General features: G+C 42.0%; 1 protein-coding gene across 1 annotated transcript in view; it reads left to right on the top strand.

Annotated features, from left to right (window-relative positions):
• The first annotated feature begins 768 nt into the window (after positions 1-768).
• The window catches only part of Sorcs3 (sortilin related VPS10 domain containing receptor 3), a 249,034-nt gene continuing 224,060 nt past the window's right edge, over positions 769-25,742 (top strand). Inside the window, exons 1-2 of the mRNA XM_059253743.1 lie at positions 769-830; positions 927-1,026. Coding sequence (XP_059109726.1) covers positions 769-830; positions 927-1,026 — 162 coding nt within the window. The remainder of the gene's footprint in view (positions 831-926; positions 1,027-25,742) is intronic.

Here is a 25,742-nt window from a genome sequence, read left to right as displayed (position 1 = left end):
TGATTGTCTGAAAAGGAAAGTAGATGTGGATAGGGTTTCAGCAGTCACCAGAGGTTGGCAGGGAGTCTGCCCTCAGGAATCCTGTTGTCTGGCGCTTTCTTTTCCTTCTCTAGTGGGGAAGAGGAAGAAGGCCAGCATAGAAAATAAGCCAATGGATTGATCTCCTTTATCCTCTGAGCCTTTCTGTGTGTGTGTGTGTGTGTGTGTTTTTCTGCATCTTGTCAATTTCTTAGAAATACGGCTCAAGGGAGGAATAGGTAGGAAATAGCATCACAGTCAGAATGAGGGACCACTTTCACCAGTTCAATGCCATTGGTTTTTGACCTGTGATATACCCATGTAAGACATCAGAATCTCTTCCTGGTATTGCCTCCTTTGACCAGTGGACCCGGCATGCTCTTGAGCAGTTCCTGCTTCTGACAATTCCTTTGCTTCAGGTTCAGTGGAGGGGGGTGTGAAGTTGGCTGTCGCGCTGTGTGTGCAGAAAGTCCCATCATCCCCCTTGGGTGGAGAAGCCTAGCATCTCTCTCCCTTTGTAGTTCATACTCACATAGAACTGAGGGTTGGATGGTGAGAACTGTGTCCTGCCCAGTACCACATTCAGAGCCACTGAGTAAGCTGCGTGGGAGGCAGGCAGTCTCCAGCAGCTTCTTTCTCCATACAGCTTCACAAAAGGCAAGAAAGTAGGTCTCTGAGAAAGGGTGGGAGCAAAGGAGAGCAAGCTTGGGAGGAAGACGATGCATTAGTCTAATTGCTCTTCTAAAACTAATGGGGCTTTTTATCTCTGAAGAACACTTTCAAGCCCTCGTGATCTGGGAACAGAGATGCAGGTTTGGGTGGAGGGATCCTGGCTCCCCTTTCAATGCAATCTCTCATTTGATAAAACAATCTCTCCCTTCTTGTTTTGCCCCCCTCTCTTTCTGCAGGTCAACAGATTATGGCACCACCTATGAAAAACTAAATGACAAAGTGGGTTTGAAGACGGTCCTCAGTTACCTCTATGTCAACCCCACCAACAAAAGGAAGGTAAGAGGAGCAGTCAGGAGTTCCTGCATTCTCCTTCTGGGTAGTAGAATGGCTTCGGCCACGAGCTGAGAGCAAACACAGCAGCTGTCGTAGCACTTGTGGAGGGCCTACTTTATGAGCTGGGAACCCCATAAGCAGGCTGTGATTTCAACAAAAGGCTTGATAGTAGTAGTAGTAGTAACAAATGATGGGAACAGCAACGCCTGTGAGATTATGTAGCTGTGCACAGGATTCCTCTCTGTCTGTATGATACTGAGTCCTTTCCATATCTTTCTTTGGCTTATAGTAAACTTGTGGGGTAGAAACCATTACTGCCCCATTATAGAGGAAAAGATACAAACTCAAAGAGATTATTTAATACTCTAGCTTGAACTGGTTCCAGCTAGACTCTGGAGCTCATTCCTTTTCTAGCTTCCTTCTTGCCTGTCTGTCTGTTTATCTATCTATCTATCTATCTATCTATCTATCTATCTATCTATCTATCTATCATCTACCTACCTATCTACCTACCTATCTGCTGGACAGCAGTTTATTCACAGAATCCCTTCTGCCAAGGGAAGGAGTAGTGGTTCCTGGATTCTTCTACTTGAACTCCAAGTGCTTCAGAGGTAGAGGGTAGTCCTGGCTCCGTCAGCTCCCTGATTCTCTGTTTTCCTCTTGACTGGAAGTCAGAATGAAATCATAGGAGGTCAAGCTTTCACCATGGAGACATATGGGAGGCTGAGACATGAATTCCATGAAATGGTAGATAGCTCTAGGAGCCAAATACTATATGTACAGTGTATTGGATTTAGAGGGATGTGATCTATCCCCAGGTAGCAAAGCTCTACCATTGAGAGCTTAGGTGGATCTGAACCAAAATCATCATAAGGTCATTTCAGTATCTCTAAAACTCTAATAAGTTTTCTCTCAAAAATTCAGTTTTCATTCTCCAGTGGCTTTGCAAAGCCCTCTTTTTCCCCAGGTAGGCTCAGGTGTGAGCTTCCGCTACGTGTGTAGACACAGGCTCTCTGATTCTACGATGGCAGTCATAGCTCTCAGGCATGAGCTTCCGCTACGTGTGTAGACATAGGCTCCCTGATTCTGACATGGCAGTCTGAGCTCTTGGGAACGAGCTTCCATTTCCCATGCAGACTTTACAATCTCTGACACAGTAGTCTTGGTTGTGGCTTAAATAATTGTTTACACTGCCTAACATACCCTAATACAGTCTTATTTCTTCTCATTACATTTTCTCTGATGTCTCTGGAAGAAGAGGAAACTCAATTTCCGGCTCCTGCCTCAGCTGTTGTGATGCAAAATCCTAAAGTTCAGGAACTGCAGGAGTTCTCAGACTTCTAGAGGATGTCCAAGTCCAAAACCCTCTATTATTGGAAGGGTTGCGGAAGGGCTGCTATTGGTTTTAGCTTAGTAGTTTCTGCTTGCAGCCTCCATTATTGGAAGGGCTGCTTAAGTGCTGTTATTGGGTTTAGCTGAGCAGTATCTGCCTGTTTGTCCCAAAGCATTGCCGTGCTCACATTTTCCAGCTTTGTCATTTGAATGACTGAATGTTAGAGCTGAAAGGGACCATAGGTTTCACTTCTTCCAGTGATTATTAGTGTTTTTTTTTTTTAACTGCAACTCCTTTGCAAATGGGATTGAAGGTCTAGACTTTTGCTCTAGAAGCATGCCTTTGCCATAGAATGTTCATACATTGTGAGAGGTTTGTGAGCACCTCAAATTCCATGAACCCGAGACTCAAGATGTCAACAGAATATTGGATAAGAATCATTCATATAGAATGATTTACTGATTGGAAAACTGAAGCCCTCTGAGGCCTGTGCAGACAAATGCACTAATTGCTTTCCTCGTCACTGAGAAAATACAAAAGCACACGATCAAGGTAGTTCAAGACTCCAGCATGGTGGGGCCCTCGGTAGCAGGGAGGAGTCAGGATGTCTAGGATTCCCTTTACCACAGATCTCTGGCCTTCTCCATCCTACAACTTTGAAGGAGGTTTATACACTTTGCAAGGACTTTTCTTAGTGGTATACAAAAGGTCACACCTCTCCACACCTGTTTTGTTTCCCTTCTGTCACATGCGCTCCCGGTTGGAAACTGTCACACACTTGTCACTTTTTATCTTTACCAAGTTTCCTCTGCTCCTCCATAACATGGCTTCCAAGTTTTTAGAAGCAAGCGGGTGAAGGGCAGGTCCAGGTAGCTGCTTCAGTTTGGGAGGAACATATATCTGAAGTTTGAGGGTCAGGAACATAGAAATGCCACTTCCATTTGTCCTTCCTGGGGATGACATCCAGGTCGTGGACTGTCTGGAGAACTGTCTCACATTTTATGTCAGAAAACAGGGGTTAGTCCTATTTCATGGACTAAGAAACATTACTAAAACATGTCAGTTGTCTACTTGGAGGCATTGCTAGGCAAACAGTTAAAGCGTAGATACGTGGTTTTTTTCTTTTTTCACTCTGGTCAGGAAAAGACAAACAAAAGGGGAGTTTCATGAGTTTGTTTGTTTTTGAAATGAGCAGAGAACTTAATGTTTATGGGAATCTTTTCTGATTCTTGAGACTTTTTTCACCCAAGGAAAGATGAGATTGGGCTCTGTTGTGCTGTTAGAATTTGACTTTGATTATATTTGGAGCCCCTGATGGTCAGTGACACAAATACATTGCACATGGTGACTTGTCTTACTCAGAATATTCACTTTAATAGAAATTTCTCATCTTTATTCACTGAGACAAAAGGGCAAGTCCACATAAAGAAATATATATATATATAAAGAAATATATATAAAGAAATATATATAAAGAAATATATATAAAGAAATATATATAAAGAAATATATATAAAGAAATATATATAAAGAAATATATATAAAGAAATATATATAAAGAAATATATATAAAGAAATATATATATATATATATATATATATATATATATATATATATATATATATATATTTAGCCAGGTGGTAGTGGCACATGCCTTTAAACCCCAGCACTCGGGATGCAGAGCCAAGTGGATCTCTGTGAGTTTGAGGCCATCCTGTTCTACAGAGCAAGATCCAGGACAGGCACCAAAGCTACACAGAGAAACCCTGTCTAGGACAAACAAAAAACAAAAAACAAAAAAAAAAAGGAAAGAAATACATTTTTTTTTTTTTACTTCTGTGTTTGTCTTGAACTCTGTACCATTATTATGATCATGGCATGCAACTTTAGTTTTCAACTTTTCAGTTTTTTTTTAAAATATGCCTTGAAATTTAAACCTGTCATTACCTGGATTCTCTTCCCAGCTTGCAGTAAGCAAGAATCTTTTGATTCTCTCAGTTCCCAAATTATCTTCAGCTCTCCGTGCTCTTTGGCAGTGGGCTCCAGCAAGTTTTTCAGTTAATCTTGTGGAAGCATTCACTTTTCACCTAATGAGTTATTTATTTAACAGATGGTCGCTGCTTTCCTCAGAGGCTGTGAATCCATCAGATGAGATCTGTTGCCCCTGGCGAAACTGTAAATTGTGCTTTTATTTATATAGTTCCTCATAAAAATAACCATTGGCTTTTAATTTTTTCTTTGAGAGGAAGAAATTCTCCAAATCTTGATAGTTCATAAGCCATTAGGTTAAAGACAGAAGTGATTGTGTGTGTGTGTGTGTGTGTGTGTGTGTGTGTGTGTGTGTAGTTTCCTTCTCAGTAACCCTCTCAGGCAGTGAAGACTGAGCACCTATGGGGCTATCCTCTGGGGAGTCTTTCTCTCCAGTCTTCTCAAATCCTTGCAGCCCTTAGAAACAGGTGAGATAGCAAAGCAGACTCTAGTCAGTTGTCTCAAGGCTTCACTACCATGAATGATGGATCGGTAATAAACTTCCTAATGGGAACGTCTGAGGGATAAGGTTTACGGAAGTCATTTGAGGCTTATAGTCTTTCTCACGGGCCATGAATAGGCTGCTAATCTTTTCATATAGCAGATGTCATAATTCTAAGTGAGAAAATTGATGAGATGCCTAGAGTATCTTTCATTATCCCAGGCCAATGATATGGTGCCATCAGTATTATTTTAATGACTTGATCTACTCCTCCTACATTTGATGTGAATTCTGTCTCTTTGATCACTGACTATAATTAGTTCATCACCTGGGTTTGAGTTTGTCTATGTTCTGGTAGTCTAGTATTGGAGGATGTCTCTGAGCCTGGCACTTGGAAGATGAAAAACAGTGGATTGTATCTGGAAACAGGAGTGAGGAAGGCTTGCCCCACTGATGTAAGGGCTCTGTTATAGCGGAGGCTGGTGAGTGACAGCCAGCAGCTTCCTCTTCCCCTTACAGGAAATAAACATCCTGGGTCCTCAGAATTCATTATTGTCACTTGAATCTTGTCTGCAGGCCAATGCAGTATGGCAAGGACCAGGGTCAAGTCTGTTTACCAGATCTGTGTTTTGTACAGTCTGGCTGATGGCTGTGTATTTTCCAGCTAGAGATGCTCCATTCCCATACGTGAATCTCTTAGAGAAGGAATCTTTGAATGGACAGGGAATTGTAGGCATGTTGTAGTCTAATTGCTCTGTCTCAAAAGTTGCCGCCACCTGCAGTTTTAGGGATAATGTTGGAAATGGAAAGGATACACAGGTCTAACTGCTAAGGATGTGGCTGAGTCACTGCAGTGTGTGTGTGTATGTGTGTGTGTGTGTGTGTGTGTGTGTCTGTCTGTCTGTCTGTCTGTCTGTCTGTCTGTAGTAGATCTGACATCAGAATAGAACCATGATTTCATTTTATGGTGCTTCTAACAATTTCCATGCACTAGGCTAAGCTCAGTACCATAGTATTTAAGGCCACTCTTACTTGAGTCTGACATCTTTATCTTTATTGTACAGATGAAGAAACTAAAGCTCAAGCAGGTCCCCACTTATTTTTGTAAAAAACCAGTAAGAGGTGTCTGTGACTTGGTTCTGTTCTCTCTGACCCTGGAGATTGGCTGGCATTGCCACAGGTATAGAGCTCAAGAAAACTGCAGTTGTCATGATATCAGCAATAACCTGAGGTTACCTGAGGCTTTCTGCTCATTAGTATTGGAAGATTAGCAGTTTCTGGGAGGTGGAGGGGTGTGTTAGATGCTCCATTCTTAATTGATTTACTAGTGAGAAGGATAATTACTTCCCAGGCTGCACTGCAGAAATGCAGTGGGAATTACCAGTCAGATTTTTCCAATGAGCATGCTTTCTCAGTCAAGTTGCTGAAGAGGCATTGTATGCATGTCCAACAGGCCACATGGGCCAATTCTGTTCTCCAGATAAACCGGAGAAACCTCTAGATAAAACAGAAAATGGAATTTAGAGCTATCACATTCCTACTTCCCCTGACCTACATCTCTTGATTGTCTTGGGGGAATGAGGATGCTAAGCAGCAGGCTGTCACACCTCTAGCTCACAGATATTTATATCTCTTATGTTAGAGTAGTACAGAAAACAGTGGATGTGTCAAAGGTGTTTGTCCTTGTGAAGCAATCTGTTAAGTGTCTAGTTCTAGGCAAAGCATTTGAGGGGGAAGAGTTATGATTTTAGAAATAATGTATTTTTTTCTGGGTAAATAAGATGCACACATGTCAGCCGTACACACGGACTTAGAGACGCAAATTTCAGTGCATGCAGAAGTCAGGAGAACACTAGTGAGGTAGTGGTGTTTGGTTCCTACAGTGTTCCAGATGATTGTCATCATGGGACAATAGGTGCCCAGAGTATCCAGAGATGGTTAAAACACTGTAAAAAAAGAAAATCAGATTTTCCTAATAGAGTTTCACAGGAAATCCTTTTAGGGCTAATTTTAGTTCATGATGTAGAGCTCAAGGCTTGAGGTGGCAGGATGTACCAAAGTTGCATTGACCTCTGTGTTCGTTTTGTATCATTATTCAAGATGACGAGAAAGGCCACATGAGGAAAGTTGATAACTGGCCAGATGGCCTTTGGGAGAGAGGATGGCACTTAGACTGCCCGGTGAGAATGGAACTGACTGTCACCAGCATCAGAATTCCAGACTAGACACCAGGCTTCCAGAGAGCCCACTGCCTGACCATGCTTCTAATGGGGATCACAGTTGATACTGCTCTTGTGCTACCTCCAGACCTTCCTGGACTGGACATAACTCCTAGAAGCCTAGCTGTTTATAAAGCCCCAGTTGTGCCTCATTCACCAGACACACTGCCACCTTCTCTTTCCCCATGTCTTCCCTGTCCCTTAAAACCCAACATGCCAACTGTCTGAGTGAAATTGATCGCTGTGCTGATGGAGAGAAATGGTTCCACTCCTGTTCATTCACAACCACCTTGATGTTCTTGCCTCATAAATTTGCACAGTTACTAGAGGGATAGAACAGTGTATCAGGAGGAGTGTTTGGGGAAAACATGAAGGAAAGAGAGGAGAAATACAAGAATGAGAATTTGCTCACTGAGTGGAAGTTCAACCCTTCTTCTTGGTGTGTTCAGAAAGAGATTCAGAAAACACTACTTCCTTATTCCCCAAAGAGAAAGAATTAGGCCTCACTGTGGGCTAAGAAATCAGAAGGAGGGCAACCACTTCAAAGAGGGATGGTTTTAAGCTCCTGTCGCTCTTTGCAAGTGTGACCCAGCCAAGCAGAGGCCTTGGAGCATGTTTTGATTCAACTAATCAATTAAAGGAAAAAGAACCCAGAGTAATTCTTGGAAATTCACTCTTTAGTCACAAAGTCCCTCTCTCAGCAAATACATGTATGTGAACCTATATAAATTACTGCTATATGCTGTAGCCAAGAATTTATTTAAAGGCTCATTAAAATGATTGCTATTTTTTTCTTTTGCATTTTATTTGAAAATGGGAAGAATATAAACCCATAGCCTGGCTTTTCTCCAAAGTGCCCTTTAGGGTTTCTTAACAAATATATTATCTTTTAAAAAATAAAAATATAATTTCTATGAGATTATCCAACTGTTTAAGAGGGATAACATAAATTAGCTACTTACTATGTTTTTGAGGGATTTATATTCATCCACCATAGTTTTAAATTTGATTTTTATTGAAGTTTGAAGTTTTCATGTGTGTATTGAGAATTTCAACAAGGTATCATGAAGATGTCAGGGTTCAAATCTAAGGAAAGAGGGGTTATTTTTTCCTTCTGTGCAATGCTAGTAAGACTGCAGTGAGGATTGAAAGGATGCTTATGTTTCTGGATGGAGCATGAGAGGCCAGTCCTGTTTACCTGCCTGGATCATCTGAGCATCACAGATGCTCAACCAAACCAGGAGAAGAGATTTCCCTTCAGGCTGGTTGTCAGCCAAGGGCACAGGGCAAAGTTGGAACTGGGAGCAGGAAGATGAAGGGCAAACCCAGAGGAGAGGGCTTTGTACTACTACTTGAGGGAGAAAATAATAAGACTGACATCCTGAATGGCAAGTGGCAGCTAAGAATTTTGTACTTTGAAGGCTTTAAAAAAGAAGTTAGTGTCTCTCAGTCTGAACAAATGAAACGTGGAGGGCTGGAGAGATGGCTTAGTGTTCAGAGCACTCACTGTTCTTCTAAAGGACCAGAGCTGCATTCCCTGTACCCATATCTGGCAGCTCACAACCTCCTTTAACTCCAGTGCCAGGAGATCCAGTGCCCTCTTCTGGCACTTGCACACATGTGGCGTATGTTCACACAAACACAGAAAGGACAATTAAACATGGAAGTGAAGACAGGGGAGTGCCAACAGGTGTGTTGGGTTTCAGAGCTGCAGGCTGAGAGATAGAGAGATGGGTAGGAGCAGATATTCTGGACCACACCCCATACCTCAGGGGTGGCGTTAGCACTCAGTGTTGAAGGATGTGGGGGCCATAGCAGCTTTGGAAAGAGGTTCTACATCATGAGAGTTATATAAAGAAGGCTAGTGCCACGACTCTTGGACCAGTGAGGTATCTGAGTGAATACCCAGTCTACAGTGTTTTCTCTGCTGCCAAGCCCTCAGTCAACCCCCAGGTTGCATTTTTTGTACATCACAAGTAAGAACAGTATTAGCAGGGCTCTCAGGAGCAGAATGTTGTGTTCTTCCTGAAGTTCTGGTATACAGTAATACAGAAAGTGCATCCCACTGCCCCTGAGCTACAGACAGTGATGAAATCAACCACCACTACCACAAGGGAAGAAAATGATCTTTATATTTCTCCCTGGGTGAGCTCAACCAAGCAAAGTGATTGCTGCTGGCCTGCACGCTTCCCTTGCTCCTGGCCTGCACTCCCGTTTCCAAGGTCATAATAACAGAAGTTTTTTATTTAGAACCTATTCTGCTGGTAAATGTGTCTAGGTAATGAGGGTGGGAGTCCTGGAAGCCTTGGATTAGCCAAGCTTCTCAGGCAAAATTTTGGAGTCAATGAGTCTGTATTCTCCAAGTTGGAGTCTGAGCTGGCAGTGCGGACAGAGACACTGGCCTCCTGGACAAACGGAGGTCTGTGCTCATACCAGCAGCCCTGTGTGGAGGGTCTCCTGAGTACAGATGCAGTTAGCCCTGCCATCCCACAGCACAAGTCTAACTCTGAGAAATGGCATGGGCTGACTTATGGTGACCAACCAGAGGGAAGAAACGATTCAGAGAGGTCTGAGGAATGTACATGACTGTCTCTTGTCTAGGCTACTAGAGCTAGAGAAGGCAGTGGCTCCCCTAGAACTTCTCTGCCTTGTGTGCTGTCTCTCCAGACCCAGCAAGACCAGTGGGTGGTGTTGAGGAGAGAGCTTCAAGTGTGGCCCATGCCCTTCTTGCTGTGTGACCTTAAATGTTTTTATTTCACTTCCTGAAGCCTCTGTTTTCACCTCTATAAGTGGTGCTTGTAGTAGTGATATTAATTTTTCAGAATAGCTTTAAGAATTGAATGACAGTACATGCAGAGGGCCTGGTGTGAAGCAGGAGTTCTACAGTATGGCTTTCTTTCCTCCAGTTACATGACCTTCTCTTTGGCCTTTTCCTTTGCTCAGTGATATACTCCAGGTCCTGGTGCTCCATACCTGTGTAGCATACTTCTCTCCTATGCCTTTCTCAATCTAGCTTTAGGCAAAGTTCTTTCAACTTTGGTAACAAAAAGTTATCTTTTCTGTGCTCCTTCTCTTTCACACTCTATCCACCCTTTCATAAATCAACTGGTGGGTCATATGTCATGTAATGAAGCAGAGGTTTAAATTAATGTTTTCATAGCTTGACATGTATATACAAAGCATTTCTACCCATCATTTCCCAATCCCCATTGACAAGTAGAACTAACCAGAGCATGATACATATCCTGGTCTGCCCACTTCAGAGCTTCAGGCAGCTCCTGTAGCACTGTGCCTCCTCCACCAAACTACCTGCTCCTCCATCACCATTCCCTACTTCTACCAAATTCCACTTGCTACTCCGTCACAGTGCATCCCCAACTCTACCTGCTGCTTCATCCCTGTGCCCCCCTCGCCCCAGCCAAACTCTACCTCCAACTGTGCAGACACATATCAGATACCTTCTTGACTACAGGTTAGCTCCTCTGACACTATATGTCTATAGATCTTCTTGTAGAGCTGGAGAATTCTGTGCATTGGTGGCCTAGACCTCACACTGGCAGATATATTTAAGGGAAATATTCACTTGGAAGTAAGAGCTAGTGGCCCCAAATCTGAGATTTTCAGTTATACACGTTATTTTTGGCCAAGCATCTGGAGATGTGATTTTCCTAACTGGGCATTAGAAAGGAGAAGGATGATTAATGTTTATTGAAAACTTCAGTCATGCAAAAACCATCAGAAGTTTTTCTTGCTCATGTCTCTAATGCAATTGATGAAGAAACTGAGTCTTAGTAAGAGGAAAAACTAATCAGGTCTTCATAGCCACTTAAATGAAGAACTATGGCTTTGGTGACTCTCAGGGTACTTCTTGCGAAATTACCCTGGAAGACACTGCATGGCACAGGCTGACCTGCGCAGGCACGGAGCTAAGGAAAAAACCGACAGCTGAAGGTTGGCAGTGCTGTTGACTTAGGAATCCTAGAGCTTTCCAGGGCACTGGTGTTAGGAGTGTTCAGGTCAAGCCTTCAGGTCAGGGTAACTCTAGTGGAGAACTTGTCCATGGGCACATAGTTACTATATCAACTTCACAAGACCAAGTTGGACTCAGAGCAGTCACACGCAGCAAGATCAGAAGAGAATGTGAGCCAAGGTTTAATGAGAGAAACGCTCCAAACTGAGGAACATTTGCTTATATGCAAAAGGTTAGAGAAGGCACTAAACAGAAAGATTAGCCTCAAGGAGGAAACTAGAAATACTAGAACCTGATCTGGACATAAAACGTAAAACAGGCTGATGAGCCAGTGATGAGCCTGGGGAATTATTGGCAGCTTAGTTTTCTTTTCTCTCTCTTTTTTTTTTTTTCGGTACCTTTGCCCATAGGATGGTATCAGAGGGGCACTTGACTGATTAATAAAACAGCCAGGCTGGGCTAGACAAGGACAGCCACATACCAAGAGTCACAGAGAGATAGGATGCAATTATCCAAAGTGGTCTTTGGCCTGGAACCTCAGGTCTTCAATCATCCTAGAGGAGGTGGTGGCAGCAAATATATGCAGGAAAGATTTCTCGGACTGCACTCTGAACCTGCAGGGAAGAGCGAACTGATGTCAGAGCCCAGCTTAGCACAGACTGGGTGGAAACTGTGTTGAGAAAAATGAACTTCTGGCTTCCTGGTCTCAGCCGCCCCACCTCGATCCCAAGTCACAGAGCATTAGCATTCGAGACCTCAAGGGAGAACAGCCTTGCAGACAGAAGGTTGTAAAAAGTTATTTCTCTGTGAAGATTTTTCTCGGCATTAATAGCTTCTTGACGTGGCTGTCTGGAAACCTGTCCTGCTTCAGCTGGACTCTAAGCCAATTGCAAATGGTTTAGAGCACTCCATGTCCCCTCTCTTCTTGAGTGGCTATAAAGATCATTTCTCTTTAGTCTCACAGCTGGTTGCATGTGAGCCTATCCATGTTGAATCTGCCCTGGAGTATTAAGGCAGGAACTTGAGGCTTGAACTGTCAACCCCAGACAACAAGGGCACAGGAAGTGTAAAGGAATGTGCATACCTGATCTTTTCTAATGACAGTACTGACAGGACTTGTAGTTCATCTTCAGGAATCACCTCTTTGATTATGCAAATCCTTGCTTAGGAGCCTTCCACAGAATCCCAAAGGGGAGAAGATGTCCATGCTTCTGCTGTAGAGCCAGACGTGCTCGGGTTTTTTTGGGAGAAGATGTCCATGCTTCTGCTGTAGAGCCAGACGTGCTCGGGTTTTAACTTGCCCTGTTCAACCATACCTGCTCCATCATCTGGGACAAGTTTTAATTGTTCAAAATTTTAGGCCATTTTGTATAAAATGGATATCCTTTCTGCTTCCCTAGGTCACCCAACACACTTTGGCTCTATGACATACAGAAAATTTACCTCCATTCCTGAAAGGTGGGAAATTGACTACTTCTTGTGATAAATATCAAGTCTAAAGCTCTAGGTTGAATTCTCTGATTCAGTGACATCATCCAGGACACAGTTCTTTCTATCTTTCTTCTCTGCCATCTAGAACTATCCTCTGTCTATGGCCTCAGGAATATTTTCCCATAATGGATGACAGGGTTTGTTTTCAGGGGTTCTAATATCATACCCAGGTAGGAAAAAAGCTAGGAGCATGACACAACATATTTTGGGTAAGGGGATATCTCCCAGAAGCCCCAACCTCCAGCATTGCTTTGAGATTAGTATGCTAACATTCAGGTCAACTGGCCTAGTGTGCCCAAACTCACATTTAGGTCAACTGGCCTGTGTGGTGTCAAGATTCATCATATGTGAAAGGCAATACCAAAATAAAATAGGTGTTCCATTAACAAGGAAAGGCATAGCAAACATAATCATATAATTAACAAAACCTGCCATACTACCTCATGGGATCTTTTGAACGTCAAATGAGATAAACTACTTAAGTTTAGCAATTTTCCTATTTCTATCTTTCCTATCTTTCTGCCTTAGCTGTTACTGATGAGTGTTTACTTCACCTAACCAAAGTGTACTCCTCTTTCAATATTTAGCATAACCTTCTATGAAGTCTTCCCGACACTTCAGTATCTAATCTCATCTGAAATCCTAGGTAGAATTCTAGCCACAACTCTTGAAATCATATATCTGTAAATGGGTTGATTCTTTCAGATCATCTAAAAGGGTTAAAAAATACTGAATCCCAGATCCTGCCTATCCCATGCCTCTTTTCTTCCCCTCCACACTGTGACTCTGCATTCTGGAGAAGGCTAGAGATATAGTTTAGGCCAGCTTCTGTGGGCTGCTTCTCCAAAGAGGGCTGCATAATGAATCTGAGGGTTGGGAAATTTGTCCTAAGCAGAGATTTCTTCATATAGGACACAAAATTAATTCAAAAATCAAGTATGCAATACATTCACTACGTGACTTCCCTGTAGCATACTTTGTACTATGTATGCTGTCACATCACGGGACACTGTGGTGATATATTGTGTGCCCCAATAAAGCTTACCTGGGGTTCAGAGAACAAAGACAAGAACTCACTCTCTTGAGGCTGAGGATTTTGAAGTGGTAAGCTAGTGGCTGGCTCTGTCCTCTGATCCCCAGGTAAACTTTATTGGGGTACACAATATATCACTACACGACACCAACAAACAGGACTGGAAACACTCTGGTCAGATTTAAGACTTTGAACGTCAGAAATTTCAGTGTTTTTACTCTACATGTGTTGCCTACGTTTATTGAAATATAACGGTTTAGTGATGAAACCCAGGGCTCAATCCTTCCTTGCTGTCGCTCCTCACACTATCAAGTTAGTATATCTCTGTATCGGATTGTGCTAGCATGTTTGATTTTTAAAATTGCTATTTGAGTTGCTTATGGGTTTCATAAAAATTGTTAAATGAACTTTGGATTGGGATTAGAAGAGAATTTGAAAATAATTCCTGAAATGGCCCTAAAAATACCTCTGTCATTTGTATTACCTGTTTACATAGAGTTACTCTTTCAACATTGATGTCTATAAAATCATAATATTAATCAACACTTAAAAAATGTTGAAGGTGCCAGCTAGCCTGCAGTATCAAATATTCAGCCAAGATTTAATTACCTATGTAAAAATAAACAAATCATACAAGCATATTTCACTAGTATGCAAATTTGTTTGTCTTCAATAAATGATAAAATGTATATATACTATATTGTTTTATGATAAAATTTTTATTATTTGTTATTGTGAATGTTTGGTTGTGCATCTATTTTATATACATGTATGTGTAAGGTCTCATAAAAATTTATCAGGTGTGAAGGAGTCACAGCTGGAAAATTTGACTATGTCCTGGTTTAGTGCTGGGGAGATGGCTCAGTGAGTAAGGAGCTTGAATGCAGACATGAAGACTTGAGTTTGAGTCCCCAGCACCATGGTGTGCCAGATGTGCAGTGTGTATCTATAATCCAGCATCCTAGGGAGCTGGGAGGCAGAGAGAGGAGAATCCCTGGATGCTCTTGGACCAGCTAGCCTGGTATATGTAGCAGTGAACAACAAGAGGCCCTGTCCCAAACATGGTGGAAGTTGAGGACCTAAGGTTATTCTCTGACCTTCATATGCATCCTGTGGTACACACACACCTACATCCATCTATACATTCACATCACACACATACACACACACACACACACACACACACACACACGCACACACAAAATGAAGAGATAGAGACATTCTTGAGGGAGAGCAGGCATGTTTTGTAATAGTGTCTAGAACTTAACATCTTTTTTTCTCATTTTTCTTTATTAAGAAATTTTCTACTCACTCTACATACCACCCACAGTCCCCCTCCTCCCTCCTCCCTCCCAAGCCACCCCACATCCCCACATCCCCCAAATCAAGGTCTCCCATGAGGAGTCAGCAGAGTCTGGCACACCGAGTCTAGGCAGGTCCAAGTCCCTCCCCACTGCACCAAGGCTGTGCAAGGCGTCACACCACAGGCACAGGCACCGGGCTCCCAAAAGCCTGTGGGTGCACCAGGGAGGATCCCGATCCCCCTGCCTGGGTGCCCCCCAAACAGTTCGAGCCAAACAACCATCTTCCATATCCAGAAGGCCTAGTTGAGTCCCATGGGGGCTCCATGGCCACTAGTCTACAGTTCATGGACTTCCACTAGTGTGGCCGGTCATCTCTGCAAGTCTTCCCATCATGATCTTGACGTCCCCTGCTTGCAGAATTCCTCCTCTCTCTCTCATTGATTGGATTCCTGGAGCTCAGCCTGGCGCCTGGCTGTGGATCTCTACATCTGCCTCCATCAGTCACTGGACAAAGGCTCTGTGATGACGGTTAAGGTATTCGCTAGACTGGTCACCAGAGCAGACTAATCTAGGCACCCTCTGGACTACTGCCAGCACTCCAAGGTAGCGTCATCCTTGTGGATTCCTGAGAGCCTCCCCAGCACCCTGCCTCTTCCTATTCCCATGATGTCCTCATCTCTCATGGTATCTCCCTCCCTGCCCTCCCACTCTGTCCCTCTTCCAGCTTGGCCCTCCCATTTCCCTATGTTCTCATGCCCCACTCCTCGCCCTTCGCCACCGCCCCCAACTCCCAGTCCGCTCATGTAGATCTCCTCCACTTCTCCTTCAATGGGCCATCTATGTGTCCCTCCTAGAGTCTTTCCCTGCTAGCTAGCTTCTCTGGAGCTGTGGGTTGCAGACTGGCCATCCCTTCCCTCACATCTAGTATCCACTTATGAGTGAGTACATACTATATTTGTCCTTCTGAGTCTGGGTTACAAACTTAACATCTTAATATCAGGTTTTATTACCTTTGGCAAGGATAGTGGATGACTTAAATATGGCTATAGAGCAGGGGCTGTATTTTGTATGTTTTTTTAAGTCTCTTTACACACAGACTAGGCATAATATATAAAGTATCAGTAAATTTTAAAAGGATTGTGTTCTTATTGAATCTTTTGGGTGTGATGATTTTTAAAATGTTTTAAAATACTTTTCTGGTTACACAAGCAAGGGCACTCATTCTCTGCCTCTGGTTTTCAGAGACTTACAGACCAAATTGCTGTTTTTTTCCTCTGCTACCTCTTGCAGAGATGTGGGCACATTGCTACCTGCTCAGTTCCCAGCTCCCTGCCATTTCCAGCCTTCACTGAGAATTATCACTGATTTAGAAATCTGATTGTGGTCCATTTCAGAGAGCAGAAGCAGATAAAGACAAAGATGACTTCATATTACCCTCCCTCAAAGCAGCAGAGTCTTGGAATAGGCCCCCTTTGTATTGCCTCTTTTTATCAGGAATGACATCACAGTGTGACAGAATTACAGGAAGCCTATGGGGATTCTGAATGGCAGACCCTTCAGCTGGTTGATGAGTGTTCTCTAAGTGCCTGTAGGTGTTAAGGGCGTCATTAAGTAACAGTAAGTAATAGCTAAAAATGTGCTAGCAGCTGGAACAATCATCCTATGTTTAATTTTCAAAATAATTCTTTGATTCTTGTGACATTATGTTTAATCCCATTTTATAGCTGTAGAAACAGAGTCTGAGAAAAATTAAACACTCTAGAAGAGGAGACTGAGGGATTGTTTCGTTGTTATGAGCCCTGGCTGCTTTTGCCGGTGACCAGAATGTGGTTCCCAGCACCTATGTAAATATGGTTCATAGCAGCTCCAGGGTATGTGACACCCTCTTCTGTCTTCCATAGGCACTATACTCATGTGTACTCACCCTCCTGCATATATACGCACACATAGTTAAAAATAAAAATAATTTTAAAAAACCTCAAGAAAGTTGGAAACCAAGTCTTTCAAGTGAGTTTTGGTTGACCCAAGATTCTCTCTTCTGACCTACTCTAGTCTACTGAGATCTATAAAATGTGTATCCCTATTTCCAAATGATCTGGAATAGACTTTACAGTGTCTCAACTGTGGCTGCACTTCAGGATCGCTGGGAAGAAGATTTGCAAACAGCTGTGCTAGCGATCGCCTAAGTAGGGAGAGGCCTTGAATTTGTACATATGGAACACCTGTTATCCAAATGAACATGGATTTCAGATTCCCTTGATTTTGGAATATTTGCTTACGTAAGACATAACAAAATATCTATCTTGGAGAATCAGACTTTAATTCTAAACACAAAATTCATTTGGGTTTCATATATGCCATATATACAGTGTGAATAAGATTTTATATGGTGTATTTTTATGTCTCTGTGTTTGTAACCATGACCCATCTTAAGAAACCAGGTATAGAATTTTCTACTTAATGATGTTTGTAGGTACTCTAAAAGCTTTAGGTTTTTGTAGCATTCTAGACTTTAGATTTTTGGATTAAGGGTGCTCAAATTATAATTTATTTATTTAAAATTTTTGAGAACTACATGTATGATAAATTCTACATCACTCCTACCCTCCCTCTTTCCCCAAACTCCTCACAGGCATCCTCATCCTTTCCCTCCCAAATTCATGATTACTTCTTATTTATATATTATAGTTACACATACATATGTATATACACACATGTATATAAACCTATTGAGTCTGTTTCTCAGTATTCATGTCTAGATGTGTCCTGGGCTGACCAACTAGGACTAGATATCCTATGTGGGAAGTTCATCCATGGAAAAACTCACTCTCCCTCTCTTAGCAGCCATTGACCAGCTAAAGCTCTTCATCTAGGTGTGGGACTTTATGAAGTTTCCCTGCTTGTGTTGGTATATCTGCTGGTTCATCTGTGGTTTCTAAAGCTTTCAAGATGATCATGTATTGCTAGCATCAAGAACCACTGGACTAAATGAAGTGAAGAAACACTGACAGTTTTCTTTCCCTGGAAATCCCTCTTTCCTTATTCTACTATTAGCCCTTGCCAACCTCTGGCTGGCATGTTGATATAATTGAATGGTAGCTTTACTACTAGCTTCTTCAATTTGCCAGGCAGAACCAGTGTGCTATTATTTGGATTTGAAATGTCCCTTAAAGGCCCATGTGTTGAGACTTGAGCCTCAGAACTGAGTGGAAGTAACAGAATATCTAGAAGCTGAGGTCCACAAGACATAGAATATTTTTAGTGTCTTTCGTACCTTAGATCTTTACTGTGTGCAAGACAGTGGTTAGAACTGTGGCTCATAGGAGAAAGACACAATGTTTATTAGCTATCTCTCTGTCATTGTGACAAAATGCCTCATATAGTCAATGTATGTGGAGAAAAGCTCCATTTCAGCTAACGAGTTTAGAGCTTTCACACCATTCTTGCTTGACCTCATTGGACATTACATCTTGCAGGGAGTGCATGGCAAGGGAGGTGCTTCCTTCATGGCATGCAAGCAGAGATGGGGCGGGGATGGTTGGAGGGAGACAGAGACACAGAGAGAGGAACTCAAGGTTAAAGGACCCCAATAAGCCCTTCGAGGGCATGTTCCTATTGATCTAAATTCCTTCTTGTGGGCCTAATCTTCTAGACATTCTGCTACGTCCAGTCAGTTCTGAGGCTCAAATCTCAACACATGGACCTTTAGGGGACATTTCAAATCCAAATGATAGCACACTGGTTCTGCCTGGCAAGTTGAAGAAGCTCATGGTGAAGCTACCATTCAATTATATCAACACGCCAGTCAGAGGTTGCCAAGGACTAATGGTGGGGTATGGAAGGAAAGATTTCCAAGGAGAGAAAACTGAACTGGTCACAATGGAGTTGTGACAGCAAATTACACTCAGAAACACCCAGCAAGTTGAGTGGAGCTGGAGTGGAAGCTACTATGAGATGGTAGCAGAAGAGGAAGACAAGTGTAAGAGGCCACATGGTATCTCCCAGGCTGGGTTTCTCTTGGTAGAGTAGGAAGTCTTGGTTCAGATCTGTGTCCTGGAAAGATCCCTTGGGGAACAGGGTAGAGGCCTGATTTTATGGAAAGGATGAAATGTAGTTTTGTAAAAATAAAACACGATTATGAGACACCTGGGTGTGAAACTATTAGAAATTTATTTGTGATTTAAATGCATTCATAAGATGATACTCTGTAGTGGTTCTGCAGTGTGAGTTGCTGTGGAATGCTATTCATTCATTTTGAGTGTTTTTTTTTTTTAATGGTCGTAGAGTGATGTGAGCAATGTCTGTGCTGTAGTAGGGGGAACTAACATGTTGCTATAGGCATGAGATGATGGTAACATAGTCTTGCCACAATGAGGAAGGGGGAGGAGCCAGATATCACATTATTATAAAGGTAAATCACCTACCTTCACGCTTGCTTTGATATTGGGGTATGAAAAGCACCTGTTAAGTTTGTTCTCAGCCTTTCAGCCTGAGCGATAGAGTGAAGAGGTGGGAGTTGGGGATCTGGGTACAACAATAAGGCATAGATGGGCTGCAGAAAAGAAGAGGTTTATGGGAAAATTGTTGATTTGGTTGGGCCATTTTGATGCCATAGAATATTTGGGTGAGAAGACTGTTAGCCACTTTGATTAATGGATCTGGATCTTAGGATGGGATGGGCTTGAGCTAAAGAGCACACATGAGTCTCCTTGGCAAACAGACAACTTTAACAATGAAATCTCTTTAGGGTTCTTTCTGTTGAACATAGGATCAAGTGCAAATAAGTCCAGCTTACTGTCAATCCTTCAAACATTTATTGAAAATTCACCCTGTGGTCAGTTGATACTAGACACTTAGAATCGCAAAAATGAACAAGATGTAGCCTATATGCCTAAGGACACATAAGTGTTTTTGGTGACACAGAGGAGAGAGAGATGAATGATTAGAGGAAGCCAGCACAGGTCACACTGCACTAAGCCTCAAAAGACAATGGGCAGGAGAAATGGTTCAGTGGGGGAGAGCTGCCTGCCGTCCATCCCATTGACCTGGAATTTGATCCCTGGAACCTACATGGTAAAAGGAGAGCATGATTTCTGCAAGTTCTCCTCTGACCTCCACAAACATAGTAAATGTGTTAAACAAAAGAAATGAATTCTAATTTGTCCAGTGTGTTTTTCATGTATTGTCCTTTTAATTGGACTTCACTTTTGAAATTAGGCACATTCCAGAAAATGTGGGTGTTAATTTGGAGGCCATGAAACTTAACATTTCATTAGGAGAGTACACTACTCAATCCAAGATGTCTTACCCATGGGATAACTGATGTTGAGTGTTTTATAAGATCTTTTTCAGCTTGGCTGAACACTTAGGACACCTACATTCACTATTAGGCAAAGCATCATTAGATATTAGAGTCAAGAAGGATATGATGTTTCCCTTTAGTCTAGAGTGGCCAGGTTATGCTTGTGCCTTCAAAGGACAGTGCCCCCAAATCCCATGCAGATGGCCCACCCTCATGGCTGATTAGGCAAGAGAAATGCGTAGTCAGTTCTTGCTTATCATAAGAGAGCTTATTGAAGGTCACTCACAAAGTGGCCAATTCGTATTGCTCCCTTCCCCTTGCCACAGTAATGGCCACTTCTGAATGATGCCTCTCCTCATGTTAGGCCTCTTGCTTTTGGCAGTGTTGGAGTGTGCTTCTACATTTAATTACAGTACACAGCAGTGTGTGGTGGTTTGCCTTCAGGTGCCAGTGAGCTTGGAAGCCAGCCAAGCAGTAGACACTTGACCTGGTGGTATGGGATAAGTGATCAGCAACATTCAGACCCTGGTATTGCCTTTAGTTTTTGCTGCAGTTTAATGTGTTTTCTGTGCTTTCATAACTCCCTATGTATCAGGAGCCCATTTACCTCCAGCTTGTCTCTTTTTCTACTGTTGCAAGTGCCTTCAATTTTTTGACTGGGAAATAAATAGAGTGGGGAGACCAGAGCTTCTCCAGCTGATATGGCCCTCAGTAGCCTGCAGATAAATTTATAACCTGGAACTAGGTTGCTTTGACATCTTCTAATTGAACAGACTTCACTGGCCAGGGAGGGATGCTTTTTTGGGGTGGGTGAGGGGATGTTACATGAGAATATTTGCTTTTAGTCAGTCCAAAACCTGCTCAGAATTATGCCAGTGACTCCCTACCACCTGCAGGATTCAGTATGTGATTCCCCATGTAGCCTGAATCAGCTCTTTCCTCCTGCCTTGCGCTTTTCAGGTTCTTCTGCCTTCTTTGAACCCGGACTCTCTGTTTCATTTTGATCCCCTGGCAGCTCCAGAGCTGGTGCCCCTGGTGTCTTCTAGAATGTGCCTCTCTGTTTTTGTTTTTTTCCTCTAACTTGTATTTTCACCATTTTTGAGACCCTGTGCCCTGTCTGCCTCTTCCCAGAGCCCCTCTGATCATGTGGATCCAGCCTTCCTCTCATTCACCAGCGCTTTACTTAACACATTATCTTGGAACATTTCTATTTATATAAGTATGGTTAGCTCTTCTGTAGCTGGCACTGAGCTCCCTCATTCTTGTACCTGGCATGGTGCTGGCATAAGGTCTTACATTGCTCTAGAGCCCAGAATTCTTCCTTCTGCATCGGGGGTCAGCTGTGATACAAGTGTCCAGGCAGGTCCAAGAAAGCTGGATCTCAGCCACCTGCCAATGGTTCTCAAGATTTCCCTGGGCAAGGCCTGTGAAGGGCTAACTGATGAAGAGGGCTTTTGCTTCAGGCTTTATCCCAGCTTCCCAACTCTGTTTTCCTGGTCCAGATGGCACCTAGGCTTCGATGCCTCATCCTGGACTCAACTTCTATGTTTAGCATTCTCCTGTCACTGCAGCAGGACTAATGGCTTCCAGCCGTGCCAGCGTATAGTCTACCTCTAGCACAGTGTGCTAGCATCCAGAGCTCTGTTCCTTTTGTTGGGGTTTGGGAGTAAGGAGACATTTACACTGGGATTGATTGTTCCCTCCTTGGTGCTTTCACAGAGCTCCGTTTATCTTCTCTCCTAGTATGCATCTCCCTGCAGTTTGGCCATTTATTTCCCTGTCTCCCCTGCTAAACAGTGAGTGCCCCAGGGCAAGAGCCATGTATTATCTGTCCAGGCTCCCTGGTACCTAACACAGTGCTTGGCACTAGGTTGATACTCATTTCAACTAAGCAGAAATCAATAAGCAATTACAAAGCAAGAGTCCATGCACACAGTGCCCAGTTGATGCTGGAAAGCCTTCTGAACTCCATGTTGTGTTCCTTTATATTATGCAGCAGTTCCTAAAAAGCCCTGAGAGCATCTTATTGAGTCTCACCCATTGGGTAGAATTACTAGAGAAAAAGGGGTGTCAAGGCAAGACAAGCTGTCTCTGATGCTTTGTCAAGTAAATGCTCTCACCAAAAGCTTGTTCAGAAAGTTTGTTTCTTAGTGTGATTCTACGCTGATCCATTCCAAAGCAGAAGACAATAAGGTATTTGGGCAAGAATTTATCTTGTTCCATAATTCTTAGGGAATGAATGACAAGTCATACTTGATATATTTAATATGCATTCAAATACATACAGATATTGTACATATTATTTATGGATATATTGAAAATTAAGAGAAGACATTGGGAGTTTGATCCATTATTCCTTAGAATTACTGATTTATTTTTCATGTCAATTAGTCCTTGTGACACTCCATATTATTTTGGGTTAGACAAAAATGAGAGTCTCTGACTTTTTTGTTTTGCTTCCATATTTGACCTTTGCTGAGTATCTGGTCCATTCAGAGGTGGCTGACTCTGAAAATGCCTTTACTCCTGTTTGAACTGGTCATGCACACATTATCATGGTCTCTCACATCCATCCACTTCAATTACTATCTGCAGATGCATGCACAGGCACCTGTTTGTGGATCTGTCCTTTGGGTGCTGCTTCTCCTGTTCAGATCTGCAGCTGTACAGGCTACTATCAAATATGTACTTCATGCTTTTGACTCTTTTCAAACAGAGAACTCAAAGTCCAACAATCTGGCTTCAGTTCTTTCAATCTCTGTGTGGGTCTGGAGTGTGGAGAGGTAAAAATGGTTGTAATATGTAATTCCAAGTCCAAGCCTTTCTCTTCTTGTTTTGGTCCTGATGCAAAATTACCAAAAAGTTTCTAAGTCTCTACTGGGTAAACAAAGTCTTAATTGCTTGTTTAGACAAATTATGATGATGAATTACAAGAATAAATACTGTTCTTTTCCTTCCGTTACCTCTCCCTCCCCAGGCTTCTTAGTAAGTATTTCATGTTCACAGGAAAGACAGTCCAACAGATAGGGTGAGTGTCAAGAAGAACTGACTGGGAAGGATAGAAACTGTGGTGGGTAATGAATTAATAGGAGCTGACCAATGAAACTGCTCAGCATCTTTCATAAACTTTAAAAACCAGATACTACCGCTTCCTAGAGGAGCTGCTGAAATATTTTGAAATACTGAAATTTAGAGTCCAGTATTTATTAAATGAATTTGTGATTGGAAGTCTTCCTACCAAGAAACCACAAGACCCTATAGTTGGAGATTTCTCCAGTCCCGCTCAGAACCAAGTAAACACACAGAGACTTATATTACTTATAAACTATATGGCCATGGCAGACTTCTTGCTAGCTAGATCTTACATCTTAAATTAACCCATTTATATTAATCTATAAGCTGCCACGTGGCTTGTGGCTGCCGGGTACTTTACATCTTGCTTCTCACGGCAGCAGTGGCTGGCAGCACTTCCTGACTCAGCCTTCCACTTCCCAGAATTCTCCTCTCTGCTTATCCCACCTATACTATATTTACTGCCTGGCTACTGGCCAATAAGCATTTTATTTATCAATCAATCAGAGCAACACATTCACAGCATCCCCAGCAAGACCCAGATGGTTTCATCTTCTTAATGTGAAAGATGAAGTGACATGGGCACTGAAGGAATTCTTGCGGAGAATGGAGAAGGAGCAAAGTTGTCACGGTTTTGTGAAGACAGCACAAACTTGACAGCAAACCTGACAATGAGGTACAGGAACAGAGAATTAGATTAACCCCTCTTGGCCCACACCAACAATCTTTAACAAAACCTCAGCTAATTAAACACAACAAAAGTTTATTTTTAAGATAATCTTACATTTATAATTTTAATATTCTATATTTTTTTGAGACCAAGTCTTATGTAACCTAGGCTAGCTTCAAATTCACTATGGAGCTGAGGCTGGCCTTTGAACTCCCTGTTCCTCCTTCCTCTACCTCTCATGTGTTAGGCCTACAGGCATGTGCCCCCATACCTAGGTAGATCCAACAACAGATTAAAACATATATTTTTACCAAAGTTGCCTTCATTTGAGGAATGTAAGATTATTTTACCATTAAGAATATAAAATATAAGTTATTCTGATAATGTAAATGAAAGAGAAAATTATAATGATATCCATGAATGTTTATTTGATAACAGTACCCAGTCACGATAAAAACAAAAACAAAAGCAAAAGCAAAAACATACTTTCAGCCAATTGGAAAATAATTTCCCTAATGGGATAATTTCCCCTACAAAGCACCCACAGCACACATCACACTTAATGGTAAAAATTGAAAAGTTTCCTTTTTTAACATTAGGAATGGGTAAGGGTAACCACTGTCACCTCTTCATTTAGCATTATTGTGGGGATTTAGGTCAGTACAAGAGCAAGAAAGAATCGAAAAGTGCAAAGATGAGCAAGTAAGAGATGCTGACGTGTGTGTGTGTGTGTGTGTGTGTGTGTGTGTGTGTGTGTGTGTTTGTGTGTGTGTAAAGTCAAAAGAGCTTCAAGGGGATCTCTGGAGTTAATGTACACACATGGTGAGGTTACAGGATATAATCCTAAAGGACAGAACACATTTATATATACACACACACACACACACACACACACACACACACACACATACACACACATCTAATAAACAGTAAATGATGAGTTGAGGCCTCTCTAAAAAGCTACATAACGTTTTTGAGACTAAAGAAGTGCTGAATAAGAACGAGACAGAACCATGTTTAAAGACTTAATACTGGGAATTAATTTTCCCAGAGTCACATCTGTTGATTAAAAACAAACCCAATCTAGTTCAGTGGATTTGCCTATGAAATATATATATTTTTTGAGACAGAGTCTCATTCTATAGGTCCAGCTAGCCTGGAACTTGATATTTAGAATAGGCTGGCCTTAAACTCAGAGATCCACATCCTTCTGCTTCTCAAGTGCTGAAATTATAGGGATGTGCTACCATTTTAGCTTTGTCTGTGAAATTTAGAAGTTAATTATAAAATTTATAAAGAAATGTAAGTATAATTTGTAAAGAAATATAATTACAGCTGAGCATTGTGCAATACTTGTAATCCCAGTACTTTGAAGGCTGAAGTAGAAATAGGATGACTTGGAGGCTAGCTTGAGTGTTATAGTCTCAAAAGAAAACAATATCTCTCTTACAAAAAGAAAGAGAAGACAAAAGAAAAAAAAACCCAAGAATAGTTAAGCCACTATTTTTGTCTACATTTTGAAGCTAGACATTAAGCACAGACACTGTAGAATGCTAGCCACATACTCTGCCGTGGAACTACAACTCCAGCCAGAGATGGGACCATGTTTAAAGGAAACTTAGAATTATACACTGGATATAATATCTTATATTTAGTTTCAGTAATTAATATACTATAGTATTAGTATAGAAAAATAGACCAAGAAAAATAATAAAGCTCTGAAGGGGATTTATAACAAGGGGAAACAGAAATGCAAAGATAAGTATGCTCTGTTAAACATACAGCTTCACCTATTGAATATATTAATTTTTTTTAAAGGGAATCTTGGATTTTCTTACTCTCACAAAAAACCCA

The sequence above is a fragment of the Peromyscus eremicus genome, chromosome 1 (assembly GCF_949786415.1).
Source record: "Peromyscus eremicus chromosome 1, PerEre_H2_v1, whole genome shotgun sequence".
Lineage (NCBI taxonomy): Eukaryota > Metazoa > Chordata > Mammalia > Rodentia > Cricetidae > Peromyscus > Peromyscus eremicus.
The sequence above is the reverse complement of the archived record's forward strand: the minus strand, read 5'-3'. Positions and strand labels throughout refer to the sequence as shown.